The following is an 18,259-nucleotide window of genomic DNA, read 5'->3' as shown; positions in this document are numbered from 1 at the left end:
GGCTCCCTTTTCCAGGAAGTTGTCCTGTTGCCTTCTTACAGTCCTGTGTACATGTGCAGCGGGCTCCTCCTGCCTCCCCATGCTGTCTTTCAGCTCTGCTCTTGTCCTCTGGAAGGAAGGATGCCTGGCCTGTGGAGCGCACGTAACTCTGCCCCAGTGTCAGGTGAGGGGTTCAAATAAAAGGCCTACAATACTGCTTCTCTTTAAAAGAAATTCATACAGACATTAAGGAATCAGACAAATATAAAGAGTAGAAAAAGGGAGTGGGGAAATCTGCCTTTCCTGTAGGGCCCACTGACTGGTCATCAGCACTGTTAACTCTTTGTTGTTGTTGTTGAGATTTTATTTTTATTTTATGTATGTGAATATTTTTCTGAATCCATGTCTGTGCACAATGTGTGTGCAGTGCCTTCAGAGATGAGAAGAAGGCGCTGAATCCCCATGGCTGGAGTTAGAGATATCTGTGAGCCATCATGCAGGTACTGGGAATTGAACCCAGGGCCTCTAGTCTTAAGGCTAGTGCTCTCAAACAGTGAACCATCTCTCCAGCTCAGCACTGTCAACTACAAATATTCCTTCAAGGAGACCGTAGGCATCCACGGGGCCATAATATTCTCTGTTTCTGTCTCTGTCTCTCTCTCATTTATAGCTTGTGGCTGTGGGAGTCTGTTCTCTCTCTCCACCGTATGGGTCTGGGGATTGAACTCAGGTCGTCAGGCTTGACAGTGTTTGTTTTTACCCATTGAGTGCTCCCACCAGCTTCACTTTCTTCTGTCTTAAGAAACAAAACAACCACAGAAACACACAGGGGAGTCGGCCATTCTGTTTAGTATCATTCCCCCCCCCCCCTTTTCCCTTTTTTTTAAAAAAGAAATTTAAGAGATACACAAAAGAAGAAAAATGTTACCTGTAATACTTCCCGTTTATAATAAACCTAAACTAACGTTTGGTGTGTTTGCATCTTGTCTTGACTTATGAAGTGCAAATGCAGTTTCATTTAAGTTGAGGACGTTGAACACAGCCGGGGTGTCACCAGGATCCTTGTGTGCTCTCCCAGTGGTGACAGCCAAGAGACCACCTTGTTCTCTTGATGAGAGTGCCATGCTCTGGCCCACAGCTGGCTTCACATCTTTACAGCCTCCTTGCTTGTAGACATTTGGGTGCTAGTAGGCGTCCTGCCATCGAGGTGCTTAAAGAAAAGCGTTTGTCGGGCCACTGTTGGATCTGAGATAGGTTTGAGAGGTATGGCCAGCTTTCTCCCAGAGTTCTTTCAGTCCTGAGTGAGAATTTGTTTCCTGAATCTCTGGAAGTCTAGGAGTTTGTTCAGATGTGAAAGTTTTGTCAGCCAGCACAGTTATCGGCTCTTCTCATAAGTCCTCTCTGTACGAGTTGCAGCAGGCCTTTAACTTGGCCGTCACTGTTTCTGTCTCTCTAAACCACCTTCAGTCGTTTTTGTGCTGGACAGGTGATCTTTGCTAGGATTCAGTTAGCATTTATCCATCCTGTGTGGCAACTCTGAAAAATTTGTCATTTACAGGGTGACCTTTTGTTGAGCCTCAGTCCTTTGCCACTGCCTTTCTGGTGGTTCCAGAGCATGGCGGGGCACAGCACGGAGAGTCACCCTCAGTGGAGGTCACTTCTGGGTAGTGTGGCGAGGGTGTTTATGGCTTTTGGTACTAGGATTCCTCATTGTCAGTGTTACTTTGGGTAGAGCCTTAGCCCCATTCTGTTATAAAACTCAGTAACAAGGAGAGAGTTGACTTTGACTTCCTGGTAGAATGTATGAAATGCGTACAAGTACCAGCACGTAGGGCTGCTGCAGTCCTTCCGTGTGCATTGTCTGTCTGCCTTCTGAGGAGTGTAGGCTCCGTGGCTGCTGTTATGTTGAGATCAGTCTCTAGGGAGGCTCATCTGCCACTCCCATTGAGCTCTACTCTAGCAGAGGTGGCGGCATGCTCCTTTATCTCTATGACTAATTAAATGAACACGCATCCGCTGTCATCTCTTGTGCTCTGGAGCAGGGATGGATGAGCACAGAGAGAACTGTGGTCTGTCTTTCTAGCCTGTGGGCATCTGTCAGTGGTTCTGGGAGTTGAGACTCCCTCATCACCGTGGCTGCTTCTGTAAGCAGCATCTTGTGTGTGTGTGTGTGCGTATATCTCTTTACTGTATAATTAATTCCCATGGTTGGGATCTGATGCTGTATTTTTCTAGATTTTTCAGAATGAAGGCATTCTGTGTGTTTCGTCCCTAGGACCCTCTCTAGCCTTGGATTTACGGGTGTGGACCCTTGAGGATCTGTTGGAAATAGCAAATAATGTAAGGACAGTATGTATTGGTGTCACAGCTCCGTGACTTGCCCAGGCCTTTCTTGTTTTACAGTTATCTAACTAAAATCAAGTTAGCTTCTCTGTGTTGTGTGTGGAAGCTCCACCACTCCAGGCTTCATGCTGGAAGGAGGGGTGGAGCACTGAGGAGGTGTGGCATTTCACCTCTCTCTGGGAAGAGCTGCGGATGGTGCTAGGATAGGAATGGATGGAGCTGGAGTGAGTGAGGCAGTGGCTGGGCAGATCCAGTCTACTCTACTTCCTGGGGTGGGGAAGGGTGACGACTGGGACCTCAAGCCTGCACCCGTGGGAGAGTGAGCTGGTTCTCTGCTGGGGGCTGAGTGCTTAGGAGATAGCCTGCAGAGGTGTATGTCTAGGTGTCTGGCAGGAAGTGCTACTTACAGGGGTTTCATATTCCAGTCCTGCCACAGCTGGCTGGAGAATCCTATGGAAAGTTTACTCCATAATGGAGGACCTCATTTATAAAATAGGATGCTCCCTTCCAGATGGGTTGAGCCAGGTGAGATGACACATTGGAAGCACTTAGACATTTAATTTGGAGAACTCCAACCCTAAGCTATGCCTGCTACTTGAATGTTCACGAAAGAGGTTGCTGAGACTTGCCTACAGTGGCTCCAGGTCCTCCTTTCCTTTTACCCTGCAATGCTTTGGGGCATCCATGTGGTACAAAAGAAGCATTTGTGGTCCAGAAAGAGGGACTGTGGCCTGGCTTAAGGGAGTGGTGAGTTGGTGCCCCACACAGGGCTTTCCTCCAGGCCCCCAGCTGCCTCCTGGGAATGTAGAGGTCTTGTTTAACAACACAGCAGCGCACTTGGGGCCTGAATTGGACTTGTGCATCACTCTTGGCACCGAGTCGGACTCGGCACATCCCCGCTCCAGCTGTCCCTTTTAAGTGGTGTGTGGAGGGAAACTCAAGGCTGCACCATATCCTGGGTCCCCACTGCCTGGTGTCTAGGGCTATGAATAACCCCTGAGGGAAGTGGGTGTGCCTGGGATCCCAGCTGCCCACCTCAGGGGAACTGATGGACAGGAATAGCAGCTGAGTAATAATAGCAGAACCCTGATGTGGTGCCTGTCATGTGCCAAGCCGGTCTTGCTAGTGTGCATTCTTGTCCTTGTTACATGTGTTTAATAGGCTGCCCCCTCAGGCCTGTCATGGGCCTGTTCAGCACATGAGAAGATGGGAGGCACCAGGGGTTAGGAGCCTCGCTTTCAGTGGAGTTCAGAGACACCCCCCTCCCTGGTTTCCAGCGTGTGAGGTCTCTGAGGTATAAAGTATGTGGGGGCGGCTTATTTGTTGCTCCTATTATCCTCATGTCATGCCACAGGCCCAAGCTCCTCTCTGTTCTTTCCTCTTTGGCTTTTGGGTTGACTTAGACTATCTTTTCAGGAGACCCCATGATGGAAGATCTCCTGGAGGGCAGGTAAGGGAGTCAAAGGTGTACAACCAGAGTCTAGGGCCCCTGTTTTTAATCCTGTGCACAATTCCCACACCTCCCTCACTGACCCTACCTAAAACTTCCTCTCTGGGTTGTGGGCTCCATGACCTGATCCTGACCCCTGCCTGCCTTTCAGGCCTCCTTGGCCTGTGCACCTTAGTTTGGAACACACATCTTTCGACTTTTTCTGCAAGATTATTTCAGAGACACCATATAGGGCTGAGTCAAGGCACAGAATTGGTTTGAGGCTTAGCATGGGTGTCACGGATTTCAGTTCCTCCCATGTACACCTTCTCTCAATGCAGTGGTTTTCTTCTTTGTAGGAAAGTCCATCCCCCAGAGCAAAGGTCCTGAGCCCTTTGTTCTCCAGTGTCTTCACTGCACTGTGGGAGTGAGACCTTTCCCATGTGACCCTCCTGGCTGCCCAGCTCTTCCTCTGCTGGGGTGTGCTAGCAGCTTCCTGTCACCTCTCTGCCTGGATGGCTCAGGCCACCTCTCTTGTCTGTCTTTACTTAGCCATACTTGAGATTTGTGCATTCTTGCTTTTTCTCTCCAGTGTTCTGTATGCTACACTTGTCTACAAGTGTCTGTGGCACCTCGTGGCCCCACCCTTTGACGTTAGCCTGCCCACCCGCCCATCTGCTATGAAGGCCTCCATAGCTTCAATTAGTATTCATAACCAGTGATGGTCATCTGCTATGAAGGCCTTCCATAGCTTCAATTAGTATTCATAACCAGTGATGGTCATCTGCTATGAAGGCTTCCATAGCTTCAATTAGTATTCATAACCAGTGATGGTCATCTGCTATGAAGGCCTCCATAGCTTCAGTTAGTATTCATAACCAGTGATGGTCATCTGCTATGAAGGCCTCCATAGCTTCAGTTAGTATTCATAACCAGTGATGGTCATCTGCTATGAAGGCTTCCATAGCTTCAGTTAGTATTCATAACCAGTGATGGTCATCTGCTATGAAGGCTTCCATAGCTTCAGTTAGTATTCATAACCAGTGATGGTCTGATAACACTGGGTATACAGGAGACCCTATCAAACAAAACCCCACCAAAACCTCCTCTATACGTATTTTAAAAATCAGTGCTTCTCATAGTTATCCCTAATCTGCCCAACCTAACCAAGTTTCTAGAGGATAAAACCTAACTTCATCTCAGTTACTTGTTTTCCTGTAAAATTTTAGTTTTCTCTAAGAATTGAGATTTTTCCTAGTCTTTATCCAGTTGACTTCACCCGGAGGGGAGAGGCCTGCCTGCAGCAAGTGCATGCACCCACCTGTCCCACTGTGGAGGTGCAGGGGGGACACAGTTTAGATAGTAAGGCAGTTGCCACACTCCAGAAATTTTCCCTGGAGGAGAGAGCTTGAAAATACATTTACTACTAGGTGAAGGAAGAGAGAGGAGGGATTTGATTAAAGAAATCAAACTTTATTTCACCTGTGGAGAGAAGGCACCAGTATGGAAAGTGTTGGTTTTAGCTTAAGAGAAGAGAACCTTACATAGAGCTGCTTTGTTTTGCTGCGTTTGTGAGCTGGTCTCTCTAGCCCAGGCTGGCCTTGGACTTGCTATATTGCCCAGGCTGGCAGAGAACTCCTCCTGCCGGGCCACAAGTGCTGGGAGTATGGGTGTGGCACGACTGGACTTGCATTTGCCAGGAGGGATGACCCCCCTTCAGCTGGAACTGTTGAGTATGTTGGCCCTAACACTCCTGTCTGTGAGGTGGAACCGGGCCCGCCCAGTGCCATGGACGAACCCCGGCTGTGGATAGCAGTGTTCGGGTCCTGTTTGATCCTAAGACAGCTGTGTTCCTGGATCCCAAACCCAGTGTGCAGTCTGCGGATCGACTTTCCTCAGAATGCTTGCCTGCACTGTCTGTTGTCTTTACGATTTTGTCTACTTTGGCATCGTGGCCTGAACTTGGGGCCCAACAGCTCCCCCGACTGTTCATCTCTGATATCTATCTCCTGCCCTCAGATGTGGAGGCAGAGTGAGGGTGTGGGTTCCCCCATGGGATTCTTTTTACTTTCGTTCTGTACTCTGGTGGAGAATGGAAGAGAGACGTGAATTATGAATCTTTCCAGTGCCTGCCTCCGGTATCTGTCCTGCTGCACTAGCCTGGCATTTCCGATTGTCAGTCTGTTTTGGTTTTGACGTTCAGTGCTATGTGTGGCCTACAGTAGTTCAGTCACTACTTATTATGTGCACATGGAATTGGTCAGTGTCTCTTTCTGTTCCTCCTACAACATGGGAAAATAAAAATGCACACCTCGCGAACCCCCACCCCAACAAGCTTGTGCCATGCTCTCATTTGACCACAAGGTGGCAGTGTGACACAAAGCACATGGGAGATAGCTGTCTTCTTTGTGGGTTTCTGCTTGAGAAGTTGCCTCTTTGAAGCCACTTTGAGAAGTTTCAGCCTCTGACAGTTTCTTAGACTCTGAGTGATAGGGTGGAAAGACTTGGAATTTGTCTGTCAGGCCTGATGCAGGCTGTGGCTGTCATCCTAGGAGTTTAGCCTTGGGCAGGCTACTCTCTGAAATGGGTCAGCGTGACTATAGCCTGAAAGCACATTAGTGTTATTGTTGGAGATTCCGAGCTTGTCTCTGGCTGTCTGACCCCACTTCCCAGACCTCAGCTCTCTTCTTGGTCTCCCTGCTTGTCCACATTGGCCTCATTCTAGTCAGTGCCCAGTCTCCACCTTATCAAAGGCCCCTGCGCCTGCCTGCTGCTTGCCTGTCCGTCTGCTCTCGGGCCTGTTTCCCTGCCAGCTCAGACTGCAGAATGTCCAGAGCTGTTGGAGAGTGTGACGTATGGGTAGATCTCTTCGGGTCTTTGTCTTACAGATTTTGACTTCTGTGCCCTGCATTGAGTAGGCTTTCTAGTAAAAATGATAGCTTGTTACTACTGAGCACAGTTTAACCCTCATAGCATATCTGTGAGCAAAAGTGGCTACTCGACTGTACAAAGCAGAGGTCTGTTAGGATGCCTTTGGTTCTAACAGTGGAATTCTCCTAAAAGAGTTTAAGCAATCAGGAACATTTTCCATTTATTTATTTGTTTTGCTTTGGAAGCAGGGTCACACTCCCTGGTTTCATTGAGGAGCCACAATTGGCCCTGAATCCCCACTCTCTTGCCTTGTCTCCTGGTTGTGCCTGGCAGGAAACAGGCTGCTTGGTGATGTCCCAGGGATCCTGGGAGCTGCTGTCTCTCACTGGCTTCCCTCAGGGCACTGCTGTGGCCAGACCCTTTACTGGGACCATGGTGACAGCATGCTCCTAGCTGCCAGGTGCTGGAGACAGTGTTGGTCCTGTGCTGTTTCTGTGATTGTCTCTCAGTAAATTGCCATCAAAGTTCTTCTGAGCCATTTGGACATTAGGCTTGTTCTTAAGCTAGTCAGTAGCTAAAGGGCAGAGACAAGTAGCCGACTTAGACTGACCAGAATCTGGCCTTTTAAGGCTGATGAGGGTCTAGCTTGACTTCATGCTCCTGGACACCCGGTCCCGGGAACAGGAAGGGACACAAATGTGGCTCAAGGCTGCAGCTGTGGCAAGCAGCAGGGTTCCGACCAGCATCGGGCTGACTCCAGAGACCACCGGGCTGAGTCTGCTATAGGTTTGAAGTTTCTGTCCCTGCGGATTCTGGAGTCGCTCCCTTTCATGACCTTGTAGTGGTTCACTTTCCTTGAAGTGGTTCCTTTTGTTCTGACTCCGTGGGTCACTGTCCTCCAATACTTACCTGCTGCTGCCTTCCCTTCTGTAGACTTCATGCTCTTAGTGGATGGAATGAGCATTGTCTCAGGCTCTGGAGGGTCAAGCTGAAGTGTTGTGTTGAGTGATTAGAGTCATCTTAGGGTCCTGGAAGGGGAGAAGTTGGGGAAGATGCTGTGGGAGTGACCTTAGGCGAGAGAGAGAGAGAGAGAGAGAGAGAGAGAGAGAGAGAGAGAGAGAGAGGAGAGAGAGAGAGAGAGAGAGAGAGAGAGAGAGAGAGAGAGAGAGATTTGTAGTGTTGGTGGGGCCAGCTGTTTCCCGTAGCCCTGTGTCACTCAGGAGGTGTTGGCCTTGCAGATGCTCCAGGACTGTCCGAAGGCACGTAGAGAGGTGGAGCTGCACTGGAGGGCCTCCCAGTGCCCACACATTGTGCACATCGTGGATGTCTATGAGAACCTGTATGCTGGGAGGAAATGCCTGCTGATTGTCATGGAGTGGTAAGTAGCCTGCAGGGTTCTGACCATCCTATCCCAATGCCACACCGAGGTGCCTCTGCCTCTGCAGACAGCCCTCTATGGGTCTTGAAGCATGGGACATCAGCATCTGGCTTCCTTTGGGGGCAGTGGAGTGCGTGGGGGTGGGGTGACATGCTGGTTGACAGATCTTTCACTCTACCTTTTATTTTCTTTCAGTCTTGATGGTGGAGAGCTCTTTAGTCGAATCCAGGACCGAGGAGACCAGGCATTCACAGAAAGAGGTAGAGAGGGTCTGCTGTGGCCATCGCTTTGGGTGTACAGCAGGAGGCAACTGTAGGCTCTTTGAAGGACCCTGTCACAGGAGTGGTGGAGGGTGTTGCCTTCTCAGGCTCACTGCTGGCCATGAGCCTCTTTCCCTTAGCCATGGCAGGGCCAGCTCCTAGCTCCTTTGTGTGTCTGATGAGTTGGTGGGTGTGGGACACTGGGCCTGCGTCAGCAGGTTGGGGTCTGAGCTTTCAGGCCTCCAGCTTGGGTTTTCTCTCTCATCTGCAGAGGCGTCAGAGATCATGAAGAGCATCGGCGAGGCCATCCAGTACCTGCACTCGATCAACATTGCTCACCGGGATGTCAAGGTGAAGCCTGCTTATATAAACCCCATGCTCGCACCCTGACTGCCTGGTCTGTCAGCGTAGGATGGGTCTGCAGCCCAGTCTGTGGTTTGTGGAGCTTGGGACAGGGGACCACAAACTTAGTAGGGAAACTCTGTTTGGCTGCACTCAGCCTGTGACTGACTGCTCATCAGCACCTCACCGTCCCACACATGGCTTTCTGAGTCAGCAGCGGTCCCCATGGCTCTACGCGGCAGTCTCTGTAGCAGGGAGCCGATGCCTTCACGCTGCCCGATGCAGAGGGGCTGGATGGATGCAGTGGTTGAGCGGATGAACGGAAGGCACAGTCCTTCCCACTTGGGTTCCTCAGCATTTCCACAGGGATCTTATCCACTCATGTCTCTTTCCACAGCCTGAGAACCTCTTATATACTTCCAAAAGGCCCAATGCCATTCTGAAACTCACTGATTTTGGCTTTGCCAAGGAAACCACCAGTCACAACTCTTTGACCACTCCGTGTTATACACCATACTATGTGGGTGAGTTTAGGGGAGGCCCAAGGACTGAGTCTTTGCCCAGGCTCTCTCTCCACCCCTCGTTTTGCTCATCTCAGGAGACCATAGACCTAGGCATGCTGGGTCTTTATGTCCCTAGATGTACTAGATCTGACAGGGCCCCACCACGAGTGGGTTGCCGGGGTTAAGCTATGATTGAGTGCTATGCAAAGGCTCTGCTGGGCTGAGGGCAGCACTTGGGACCTGTGTACTCTTCCTGAGAAGAGCCAGGCTTTCTCCGTGGAGTCTGGGATTCAGACTAAAGTCCCAGCTGACTCCACGAAGACACTCCCAGGACATGTTCGTGAAGTTAAGTGCGTACCACATGTTTGTAGGTTCTCAGCGGCTCAGCAGTGATCGCACCCTAAGCTCGTAGCTGCAGAGTCCCTTCTGGGAGAGGGTCCTCTTCTTTCCCCGCCCCCCACTGTTGCCGCTCTTTCTTTATGAGGGATGAAGGACTCTGAGGCAGGGGAGGTCTCAGCATTCAAAGAGCCAGGACAGCCCACAGTGATCTTTGCTTTGCAGCTCCGGAAGTCCTGGGCCCGGAGAAGTATGACAAGTCCTGTGACATGTGGTCCTTGGGTGTCATCATGTATATTTTGTAAGTGGGCTGGTGTGTGGGATGGTTGCTAGGCTGCAGTGCGTTAGGGAGCTGGGGAAGCTTTTACCTCTGCAGGACAAGAGGAGAGGCAGACTTTAGCATTTTCCCTTTGGATGGGGGACTCCCTGGGAATTCTCTGAGTTCCTGCTTCACTTGATGCTTGGTGGGTTCTGGTTGCTAAGTGGTGGTAGAAACTAGCTAATGGGCTAGCCGTCTAGGTGGCATCCTTGGCACTTAGACTCCTGGGTCCTGCAGTCCGATTTCTCTGGGACTATTACAAGCAGAGTCTGTTTCTTAACTGATTCGTGGTGCAGGGTTCCTAAATAACACCTGCTCTGCCCTTCTCTTCCTTAGGCTGTGTGGGTATCCCCCCTTCTATTCCAATCACGGCCTTGCCATCTCTCCGGGCATGAAGACTCGTATTCGAATGGGCCAGTATGAATTTCCTAACCCGGAGTGGTCAGAAGTATCAGAAGAAGGTAGGAACTGGCCTTCCGGGACAGGGGAAAGAGTGAGTGTGTGCGAGCGTGTGCACGTGTAGGTGTCAGTCTTTTTCACACGTGTGCTGGAACTGGGGACTTGGATCTGTTCCTATGCCTTCAGGGGTGTTTTCTGCCTGTGGGAAGTGCCTGAGGCATGGTCAGAGCCATGTGTTATGTGCAGGGCTTGTCCAGAATGCTGGTCCTTGGAGCCATTGCTCCTTGGGTATCTATCTTCATTTAGTCTCCTTTGAGCCTGATCATGCAGGAGAGTGCAGGGAAAAGTATAGATCCTGAGCTGTCCCTGTCCCCTGAGCTGTCTTGATCCCCTGAACTGCCCTGTCCCTTGACCTGCTGTGTCCTCTGCCTCACCCCATAGTGAAGATGCTTATCCGGAATCTGCTAAAAACAGAGCCCACCCAGAGAATGACCATCACAGAATTCATGAACCACCCCTGGATCATGGTAAGCTTTGCAGGCTGGGGAGACCTGGGCGCAAGGGACTGTTGCTCAGTATGGTCGACTGTCACTTGATCCCACTTCTCTCTCCTCAGCAATCTACGAAGGTCCCTCAGACTCCACTGCACACCAGCCGTGTCCTGAAGGAGGACAAGGAACGATGGGAGGATGTCAAGGTGAGGGATCACTGAGGAAGAGACTGGGAAGGCAGTTCACAGGAAGTCCCCAGTAGGAGTGCTGGCCTGGCAGGGACAGTTTGGATCTGTGTTCTTCATCCCAGTGTTTCCATAGCAACCAAAAGGTGACTGGGAACCATCACCTTCACTGGCTTGTGGCAAAGGTTCTGGCCAGACTGCCATCTGTTTCCTATGAGCCTTCCTCTCCCTGGGGCTCTCTAGTGGGTCCTGAAATGGCATCAGGTACTATCCCCTCAGTTTTCAGATGAGGGCATTAAAGCCCCAGACAGGGCTTTACTGGAGCAGGCCCTACAGGATGGCTGGCCTAGGACTCTTTCCCCTTTTGTGAGCTTGTCAGAGGGCTCCTGAGAGAATAGCTACACAGTGGCCAGTGCTGGGGGATGATGCCGTCTGTCAGCAGTGTGGACCCACAACTGATATGCGTTCACTGTACCCTTTTCCTGCCTTGCCTGTCTGTCCCTCACTGCTTGTGTCTCTCCTCTGCCCTCTTTCCCTGCTCCCAGGAGGAGATGACCAGTGCCTTGGCCACGATGCGTGTTGACTATGAGCAGATCAAGATAAAGAAGATAGAAGACGCATCCAACCCTCTGCTTCTCAAGAGGCGGAAGAAAGCCCGTGCTGTGGAGGATGCGACGCTTGCCCACTGAGCCGCTCTGCCTCCCACCCACTGGAGGACAAGCAATAACTCTACATGAATATATTTTTTAGACAAAGAGACACAAGTTGCCCAATGCTGCCTCCTGTTCTCTTGGGCTGCGTGGCGCCCAGAAATGCCTCCGGCTTTATTCTGCCCTTGGCTCTGGCTCCCCTGAGGTGGGAGCTGGAGGATGTGTGAGGGGTGAGGTGCTCCTGAGCCCATTGCTCCTTTGCATTTTATCTGTAATTTGGTGTAGAGTTTTTATGGAACCTGTCTTCTTGTCCTTTTTCCCACTCCTCATTCCTTCCCCAGGTCCTTTCCCATCTACAAAGGCTGAGGCTTACCCACAGGTGTTGTGGAAGTTGTTATAGGGAATGTCCCTAGGTTGCCCCATCTGTCCCCTCTGGCCTCCCACTGTAACATGGGGTCCCCACTGGCTCTAGAATCTGGGAGCTCCAGGGAGAAGGCAGTGGAGTGGCAGTAGGTGGCTCTTGCCTCCCGCTGAAGCCCTTAGACATCACCAGTGTGCACAACAGAGCAGCACATGTGTGTGCATGTGTGTGTATGCCTGGATCCATGCCAGCGACTGGGCATTGGAGGGTCTAGGGAAGGCGGGGCTACAGGGACTCCTGCTTGAACTGAGCCTGCCTAAATGCCTAGGTAGCTTGTCTAGATCCAGAGCCAGGTAATTGTGGCCTCTGTGTTAGCTGGGCAGGGGAGGCAGTGAGGGGTACGGGGGCACTGACAGCTACCAGGAGGACTGGGTCCCTTCAGGACCCCTTTCCCTGCTGGTCCCAGATCCCTGAGGCACTGATCCACTGAGTAGCCTCTGCTTGCCCTTCTTGCCACGATTAACCCACTCTTGTTGAGTTCTCTGAAATTTTTAGCCATTTCTCAATGGGCTGTCCACTCCCACGGGTGAGCCTGGGAAGGTTATATGCCTAGAAAGGCAGTTGCATTTCATGCATCTCCCCTGATCTCTGGGGTACCTGCCAACCTCCCTTTGACAAGGGCAGGACCACGTGTGGTCTTCCTGGATTTCCACCATGTGGTCTGGTGGATGGGACAGTCTTCGCACCAAAGATGTCTTGACTCTGTCCCTGCCCACTAGCCACCTTACCCTCTAACTACTCAACCTGGGTGGGGGCTCCCCAGGATTGAGGAGGAGCAGGTGGGGAAGAGTCTTTGTGCCATGGTCCCCCATGCCCCTCCTGCTGGAGGAGGGGTGTCTCCCTCAGGGGTTGGTGGAGGAGGGGCTCTTGGGCGTCTCTGGGCCTGGGGCAGGGCCCAGGCGTCTGCAGCTCCTCCCATGTCTTTGATGGTGTGTTCAACACTCAGACTGTTGTAAACTCTTGTTTTGTATGAGCAAAATTGTCTTTACTAAACAAATTTAATAGTTGAAAGTTTTTCATTCTTTTTCTTCTGAGGCTTGGGCCCTTGACCGTTTACTTGTGTTCTCCCAGCCTGTGTGTGGAGTGTTTCCTATGATGGGTGGCAGAGCCCTGTGCCCCGAGAAGGGAGAAGAGAGCCTCCTGGCTACATCTGCATGGGAATAGCCCCTCTTAGAGGAGGGCTTGTGTCAATAAGCACATCTCCTTTGGAGCCAGGAAAACAGGGTGGTGTATTATCTTAGAGTCCAGAAGGGGGCAGTACAGGCCAGGCAGAAACAAAAGTGCTTTGAGTGACCTAATCTCCTCAGAAACCCTGTGATAGCTGAATCTCCTTGGCAGAGCCTAGAGCAGGAGCTGATTTGCTGACTCTGTCACTTCTGTTCTCAGGCAGGGGAGAAAGGCAGGGCAGCGTGGCTAGTTTCCAACCCAGAGCAGGAAGCACTGTGCCTACAACCTCACAGCTGTCGATTCAGACTAGAGCACAGGACCAGGGGGCCTGGAGCACTCTGTCTTCTACCAGCCTTCTCTCTGGAAGATGCGCTTGCCACCCACCCTAGTTATCAGGGATCCTTACTCTGCTACTCAACCCGAGAACGCTCCCCTACCTGGAGCACTGTCGAATCACCCAGCGAGCACTCTTGGTTGTAAAGAACCCTTTGTCTGTACTTACAAGGGAGTCAGAGCAATGGGTCCAGGGTGAGGGAGCAAGTGGGGCTGGTAGAAAGGAAGCTGTCAGAAGCTGCCGTCTAAGTGAGAGGCTTGAGAAGGTCCTTGTAGCTGTGACGTTACTTGCTGGTTACATGGGAAAGAAGCCTGGTAGAGCCTCACTATCTCTGCAGGGCCACATCCTATTTTGCCAGCATTCCTTGACCTGGGCCCCCGTCTCTGTCTTTGAAGCCGGCCATTCTGTATGTCCCCTATTCTTGGTCTGTGACCACTCTTACACGGCCTGGGGGATTTCCTTGAGGACCAGTATGATGAGATTGGGCTAGCCTGGAAGCCCGTGGCTCTTGCTTCCGATTGCAGACTCCTACTGCGGACAATGACATACGTACACACTGTTCCAACGACAGAGTGTGTCCTTTTGGAACCAGTGTTCTGACACAGAGAACTGCCTTCCAGCTTCCTCATCTCAGAGCACCAGTATTAATCACCCCTGTATTTTGCTTCCTTTTCTCAGTCCAGCTTACAAGGTCTAATACTGGCTTCCAAGGAAGATGACTGAAAAAAGGCTGGAGGTCTGGCCACACCTCTGTCCCCACCCCCCCAGCTCCACCCCTATGGGCTTCTGTCTCTAACTTGGGGGTGGTAAACATTTTCTTTTTGTTGTCATTTCCACGTGACAGCATTAGTGTAGGCCACATATACACAGATGTCTGTGGATACTGGAAGAGGGTGTCTGATCCCCTGGAAGCTGGAGTTACAGGGGACTGTGAATCGCTTGGTATGGGTGCTCTGGAATAGCAGGAGCTGTTCCAGTCTGTCAGCTCCCATGACTGCTTGGTAGCCCTTCTTTCTCTAACCCAGCTAGCTTCTAATGAGCTGGGTGTGAGGTTGGGGTTGAATGGTCTGGGGATACTTGAAGAAGATGTCAAGGGGAATTCTTGACACCCTTGGGTGCTCACTGAGTGAAGTACTGGTGCTGGGTTGATCCCAGCATAAGTCCTCTGAGGTATTGCTCCACTTTTCCTTTATCTATAAAGAGATTCAGGCGCAGAGATGCACTTTGTCCAAGGCCACACAGCTGATTGGGTGACTGTGGGTTTGGTTTCCTGCGTCTGCTGTTAGGGCTCCTTCAGAGTGCACAGGAAGCCCTCTGGGTATAAGGGAAACACACTGGATTCTGTCCCTGTGAGGATAGACTAGTCCCTGTGGGTGTGGTGGTGGGGGTTCAGGAGACCACAGATTTAATGTCTTCTGTAGTACGCTGCCAGGGTAGCTTCGTATAAACATAGCTTCTCCTTCCAGGGACTGCTCCCCCAAGCAGGGCCAGGGGTCTAGGGTCGGCCTGTGTCTTGCTCCTCTGGTCTCTGCTGAGGGTTAAGTCTACCGTCAGGTTAATTTGGTAAGCAACTAGGGTTTTCTTTTGGCTGGGTTGGAGACAGGAAGACAGAGGGCTCTGAATGACGAGAGAGCAAGCAGGTGTGTAAGCCCGAATGGGTAAGTTGTAGGTGGAGAGTTTTCGAAGTAGGAAGGAGGTTAGGGAAAGTGGCCACACCAGTGTGAGCGTAGACAAACCACTGGGTCCTGTTATGTGTGGGGTTGCGTCTGGGGAGCAGCCTCTACCTCTATCCTGGACGACACAGCCCTTCCTGGATCTGCCTCGACAAGGCATCTGGCTGTTGTGGGTGGGAGACCTGACTGAGTTTGAGAACAGCTGCTCTTTAGAAAGGACATGAGGCTTCAGCTCCAGGGGCCGGCCTATTACTGTCATCCTCCTTCCCCCATCCCCCACCCCCTGCACTGAGTCAGGCCAACGTGCGTTCACTTTGCAGGCACTGCACTGTCTGTGCCTAGGGGGATGGGAGTGTGAAGCCAGCATGCCCTGCGGGAGCTGTTCAGAGCCAAGTGTGTTCAGCTCTCACACGTGGACCCCGAGAAACAAACTGTTGCTGTCAGTGAGGGCTATGCAGTCCAGTTCTCCGTGATCTCCTTCCCCAGCCTTTTCCGAGTGAGACGATGAGTGAGCAGCAGGAAGCTGACGCTGGCCTTCCAGCTTTGAAGGCGGGGCGTGGGGATGGACAGTTTTCTAGTTTGAAAGTCAAGTGTCATTTCTTTTGCTTCAAGCCACATGCTTACCGGTGATGTGGTGAAGACTTTTCAGCCACCAGTGAGCCAAGATGCCACCTTTGGTCCCCCTTGCAGCCAATACCTGGTGTGTGTCAGCTCAGGGGCTTGGTGTAGAGGAATTGGCAGTGGGTCCAGCCCCTGTGACAGTGGAGTCTGAGGGAAGACCATGCTGCCTTCAGAGAAGCAGCTGCTAACAGCCCCGGGAGAGCTTCCTTATATGGTCCTGGGGTTAACCATCATAGGGTGCTCTGGCCGAAATGAGGGAGGCTCTTTCTCTTTCCCTTGAGGGCAGGCACAATCCTCTTGTTCTGTTTGTTTTTGTTTTGTTTTGTCCTTGTTTTCCACAACTGCTGTTCGTGGCACAGTTTTGTTTAATGGTTGGTTGGCCCTGTGGACCCTGCCCACTGACAACTGGCTTGCCCCTTTCATTGAGGGAGGCTCTAGCATTTCTTCTCTTACCCTTCTTCAGCCTGGACTCTTCATTCTTAAAAGTGTTTGCTCTCCCTAACCAAAAATTGGGAACATACTCTTAGTAGGGATTTCCCCATTAGTTTTTCAGTTCATTAATGATAATGATAATAATTAATAATAATAATAATATCTGGAGTGTGTGCCTTCATCTGAGGTCACTTTTACTTAGACGATTTATGAATCACTAGAAAAAGCTGGCTTTGCATGAAATTGAGCCATTTTTAGAAGGTTTGGGGAGAGTGGCCTCTGAGGGTTTCCTTAACTACCATGTCTTGTAAAAGGCCATGGCTCTCTGCTGTTTTCCACATCCCCTAACGTGGAAATCCCCAGTAGTCAGTAGCTATGAAGCCTTTGGGAGTCAATGCCCATAGCTTCCATCTTTCATATTTTGCTTTTTTTTTTCCTTTTTTTTTGTTTTTCATCTTTCATATTTTGAAGAACAGCATCTCTAAGCTAAGCTTACCTTGGCATCTATGCAAGCTCTACAGAGAATTATTGCTAGGAAGGTAAATTTACCACCCAAGGCTTTTGACCTGGAGATCTGTCAAGACCCAGCAAGCCTGTAGGATTTCAGGAGGGGGCCTGGGGCAGTCGAACCTGCGTATGCTAAATTATCATTAAGAGACAAGGGCCGCCATGCAAATGGATTCATTTGCCTAACTTTCATGATCTCAGGGGCAGCTAAGTTTCTTATTCTCAATTTATACCCCTATTAGGATTTGCAAGTGAAATATTGGAACGAATTTCCCCCCTTTGCCACCTCTGAGGCCCTGTGTGGCTACATAGGAACTGTTCTCAGCCTCTCTAATCCTGAGGGAGTCGGGTTCCTGGGGCTTCAGAGCATCCACAAAGGTTGTGGGGATGAGTTCCGGTCAGGGCTACTCTAGTCCTATGGCTCAGACTTGGCAGCTGTGAGTCTCTGGTTGCTAAAACAGCTCCCGTCCCTTGAGGTAACCAGGCCTCAAGTTTCAGACTGAGACATGTTCTCCCAGTCTCATCATGGTTTATAAAACCTGTGGTTCTGAATTCACAGTCACAGGTTTATTTTTCAAAGAAACCATGACCTCTTCTGGGGTTGAGGCCTAGACCTTGGTTAGCCAGAGTCTGTGGTGCAAGAGTGTTTGTTCTTGCAGTAAGAGGGGGAGGGGAGGAGGTTCTGGGTTTCTGGCACCTGGTTGCCTCCTTTTCTGGCCATAAACCATTCTAAAGAGACACTCTTCATAGACAAGAACCGTGCCTCCTATTCTGCCTGCAGGAGGAGCAGGGTAGGTTGAGCTCTCAGCTAGAGAGAAACCGAGGCTGGCCTGCTTATTTAAGGTTCCAAAAAGGAAGGCGCTTGATATCTGTGGGATGGGAAATAAATCCATTGGAGCAAAACCAGACCCAGTAGCCGCTGTTCAAGTGTGGTAGAGATGACACAGAATTGTTGGTCATTCAGAGAGAAGGGACAGTGCCCTGCAGTTCCTCCCCTTGTTCAAGGATACCAGTTTCTTCTCCAGAAAAGCCTTTGGAGCTGATTGTGGTGGTGTATGCCTTTAATCCCAGTACTGTCAGGAGGCAGAGCCAGGCAGATCTCTGTGAGTTCGAGACCAGCCTGGTCTACAGAGCAAGTTCCAGTACAGCCAGGGCTGCACAGAGAAGCCCTGGCTCAAAAAACAAAAACAAAAACAAAAAACAAACAAACAAAAACAAAACAAAACAAAACAAACCCCCAAACCAACTGGAAACAAGCAAACCTTTCTTTTATACTTTGATTTATAGTCAAAGAATTTATTATCCATAAGCTTATAAACACAGCTGGCAAACTGTGCATGTGGCAAACTATGCAAATGTCACTGTTGAACGTGACATTAGGCATGTTGTTGTGCATGTGGGTGTGCAGTGTGCATGAGCAGATGTGTGTGGAGGCCAGAAGAGAGTGTTGGGTGTTCTTGGTCACTTTCTTAGTTCTTGGAGGCATGATCTCTCATGGAAGCTGGGGGTCCTGTTTTCTCTGCTGTACTGGAATCCAGCAAGGCCAGGTGACTCCCCTGTCAGATGGCACTGGGGCTGGGGTTTCAGGTCTCTCTCTCTCTCTCTCTCTCTCTCTCTCT

At 50.7% G+C, this 18,259-nt stretch overlaps 1 protein-coding gene across 2 annotated transcripts in view; it reads left to right on the top strand.

Moving 5' to 3' along the window:
• The window catches only part of Mapkapk2 (MAPK activated protein kinase 2), a 46,302-nt gene extending 33,385 nt beyond the window's left edge, over positions 1-12,917 (top strand). Inside the window, exons 2-11 of one of the 2 annotated variants that reach the window (XM_029476461.2) lie at positions 3,739-3,772; positions 7,861-8,000; positions 8,196-8,260; positions 8,532-8,611; positions 9,000-9,126; positions 9,667-9,742; positions 10,097-10,221; positions 10,601-10,686; positions 10,776-10,856; positions 11,381-12,917. In XM_029476461.2, coding sequence (XP_029332321.1) covers positions 3,739-3,772; positions 7,861-8,000; positions 8,196-8,260; positions 8,532-8,611; positions 9,000-9,126; positions 9,667-9,742; positions 10,097-10,221; positions 10,601-10,686; positions 10,776-10,856; positions 11,381-11,524 — 958 coding nt within the window. In that variant the 3' untranslated portion in view covers positions 11,525-12,917. The remainder of the gene's footprint in view (positions 1-3,738; positions 3,773-7,860; positions 8,001-8,195; positions 8,261-8,531; positions 8,612-8,999; positions 9,127-9,666; positions 9,743-10,096; positions 10,222-10,600; positions 10,687-10,775; positions 10,857-11,380) is intronic. The other variant, XM_021163370.3, reaches the window with a different exon arrangement.
• Positions 12,918-18,259: the final 5,342 nt, after the last annotated feature.

The sequence above is a fragment of the Mus caroli genome, unplaced genomic scaffold (genome assembly GCF_978045245.1).
Source record: "Mus caroli unplaced genomic scaffold, Mus_caroli_1 scaffold_1, whole genome shotgun sequence".
In the NCBI taxonomy this organism is placed as follows: Eukaryota; Metazoa; Chordata; class Mammalia; order Rodentia; family Muridae; genus Mus; species Mus caroli.
The sequence above is the reverse complement of the archived record's forward strand: the minus strand, read 5'-3'. Positions and strand labels throughout refer to the sequence as shown.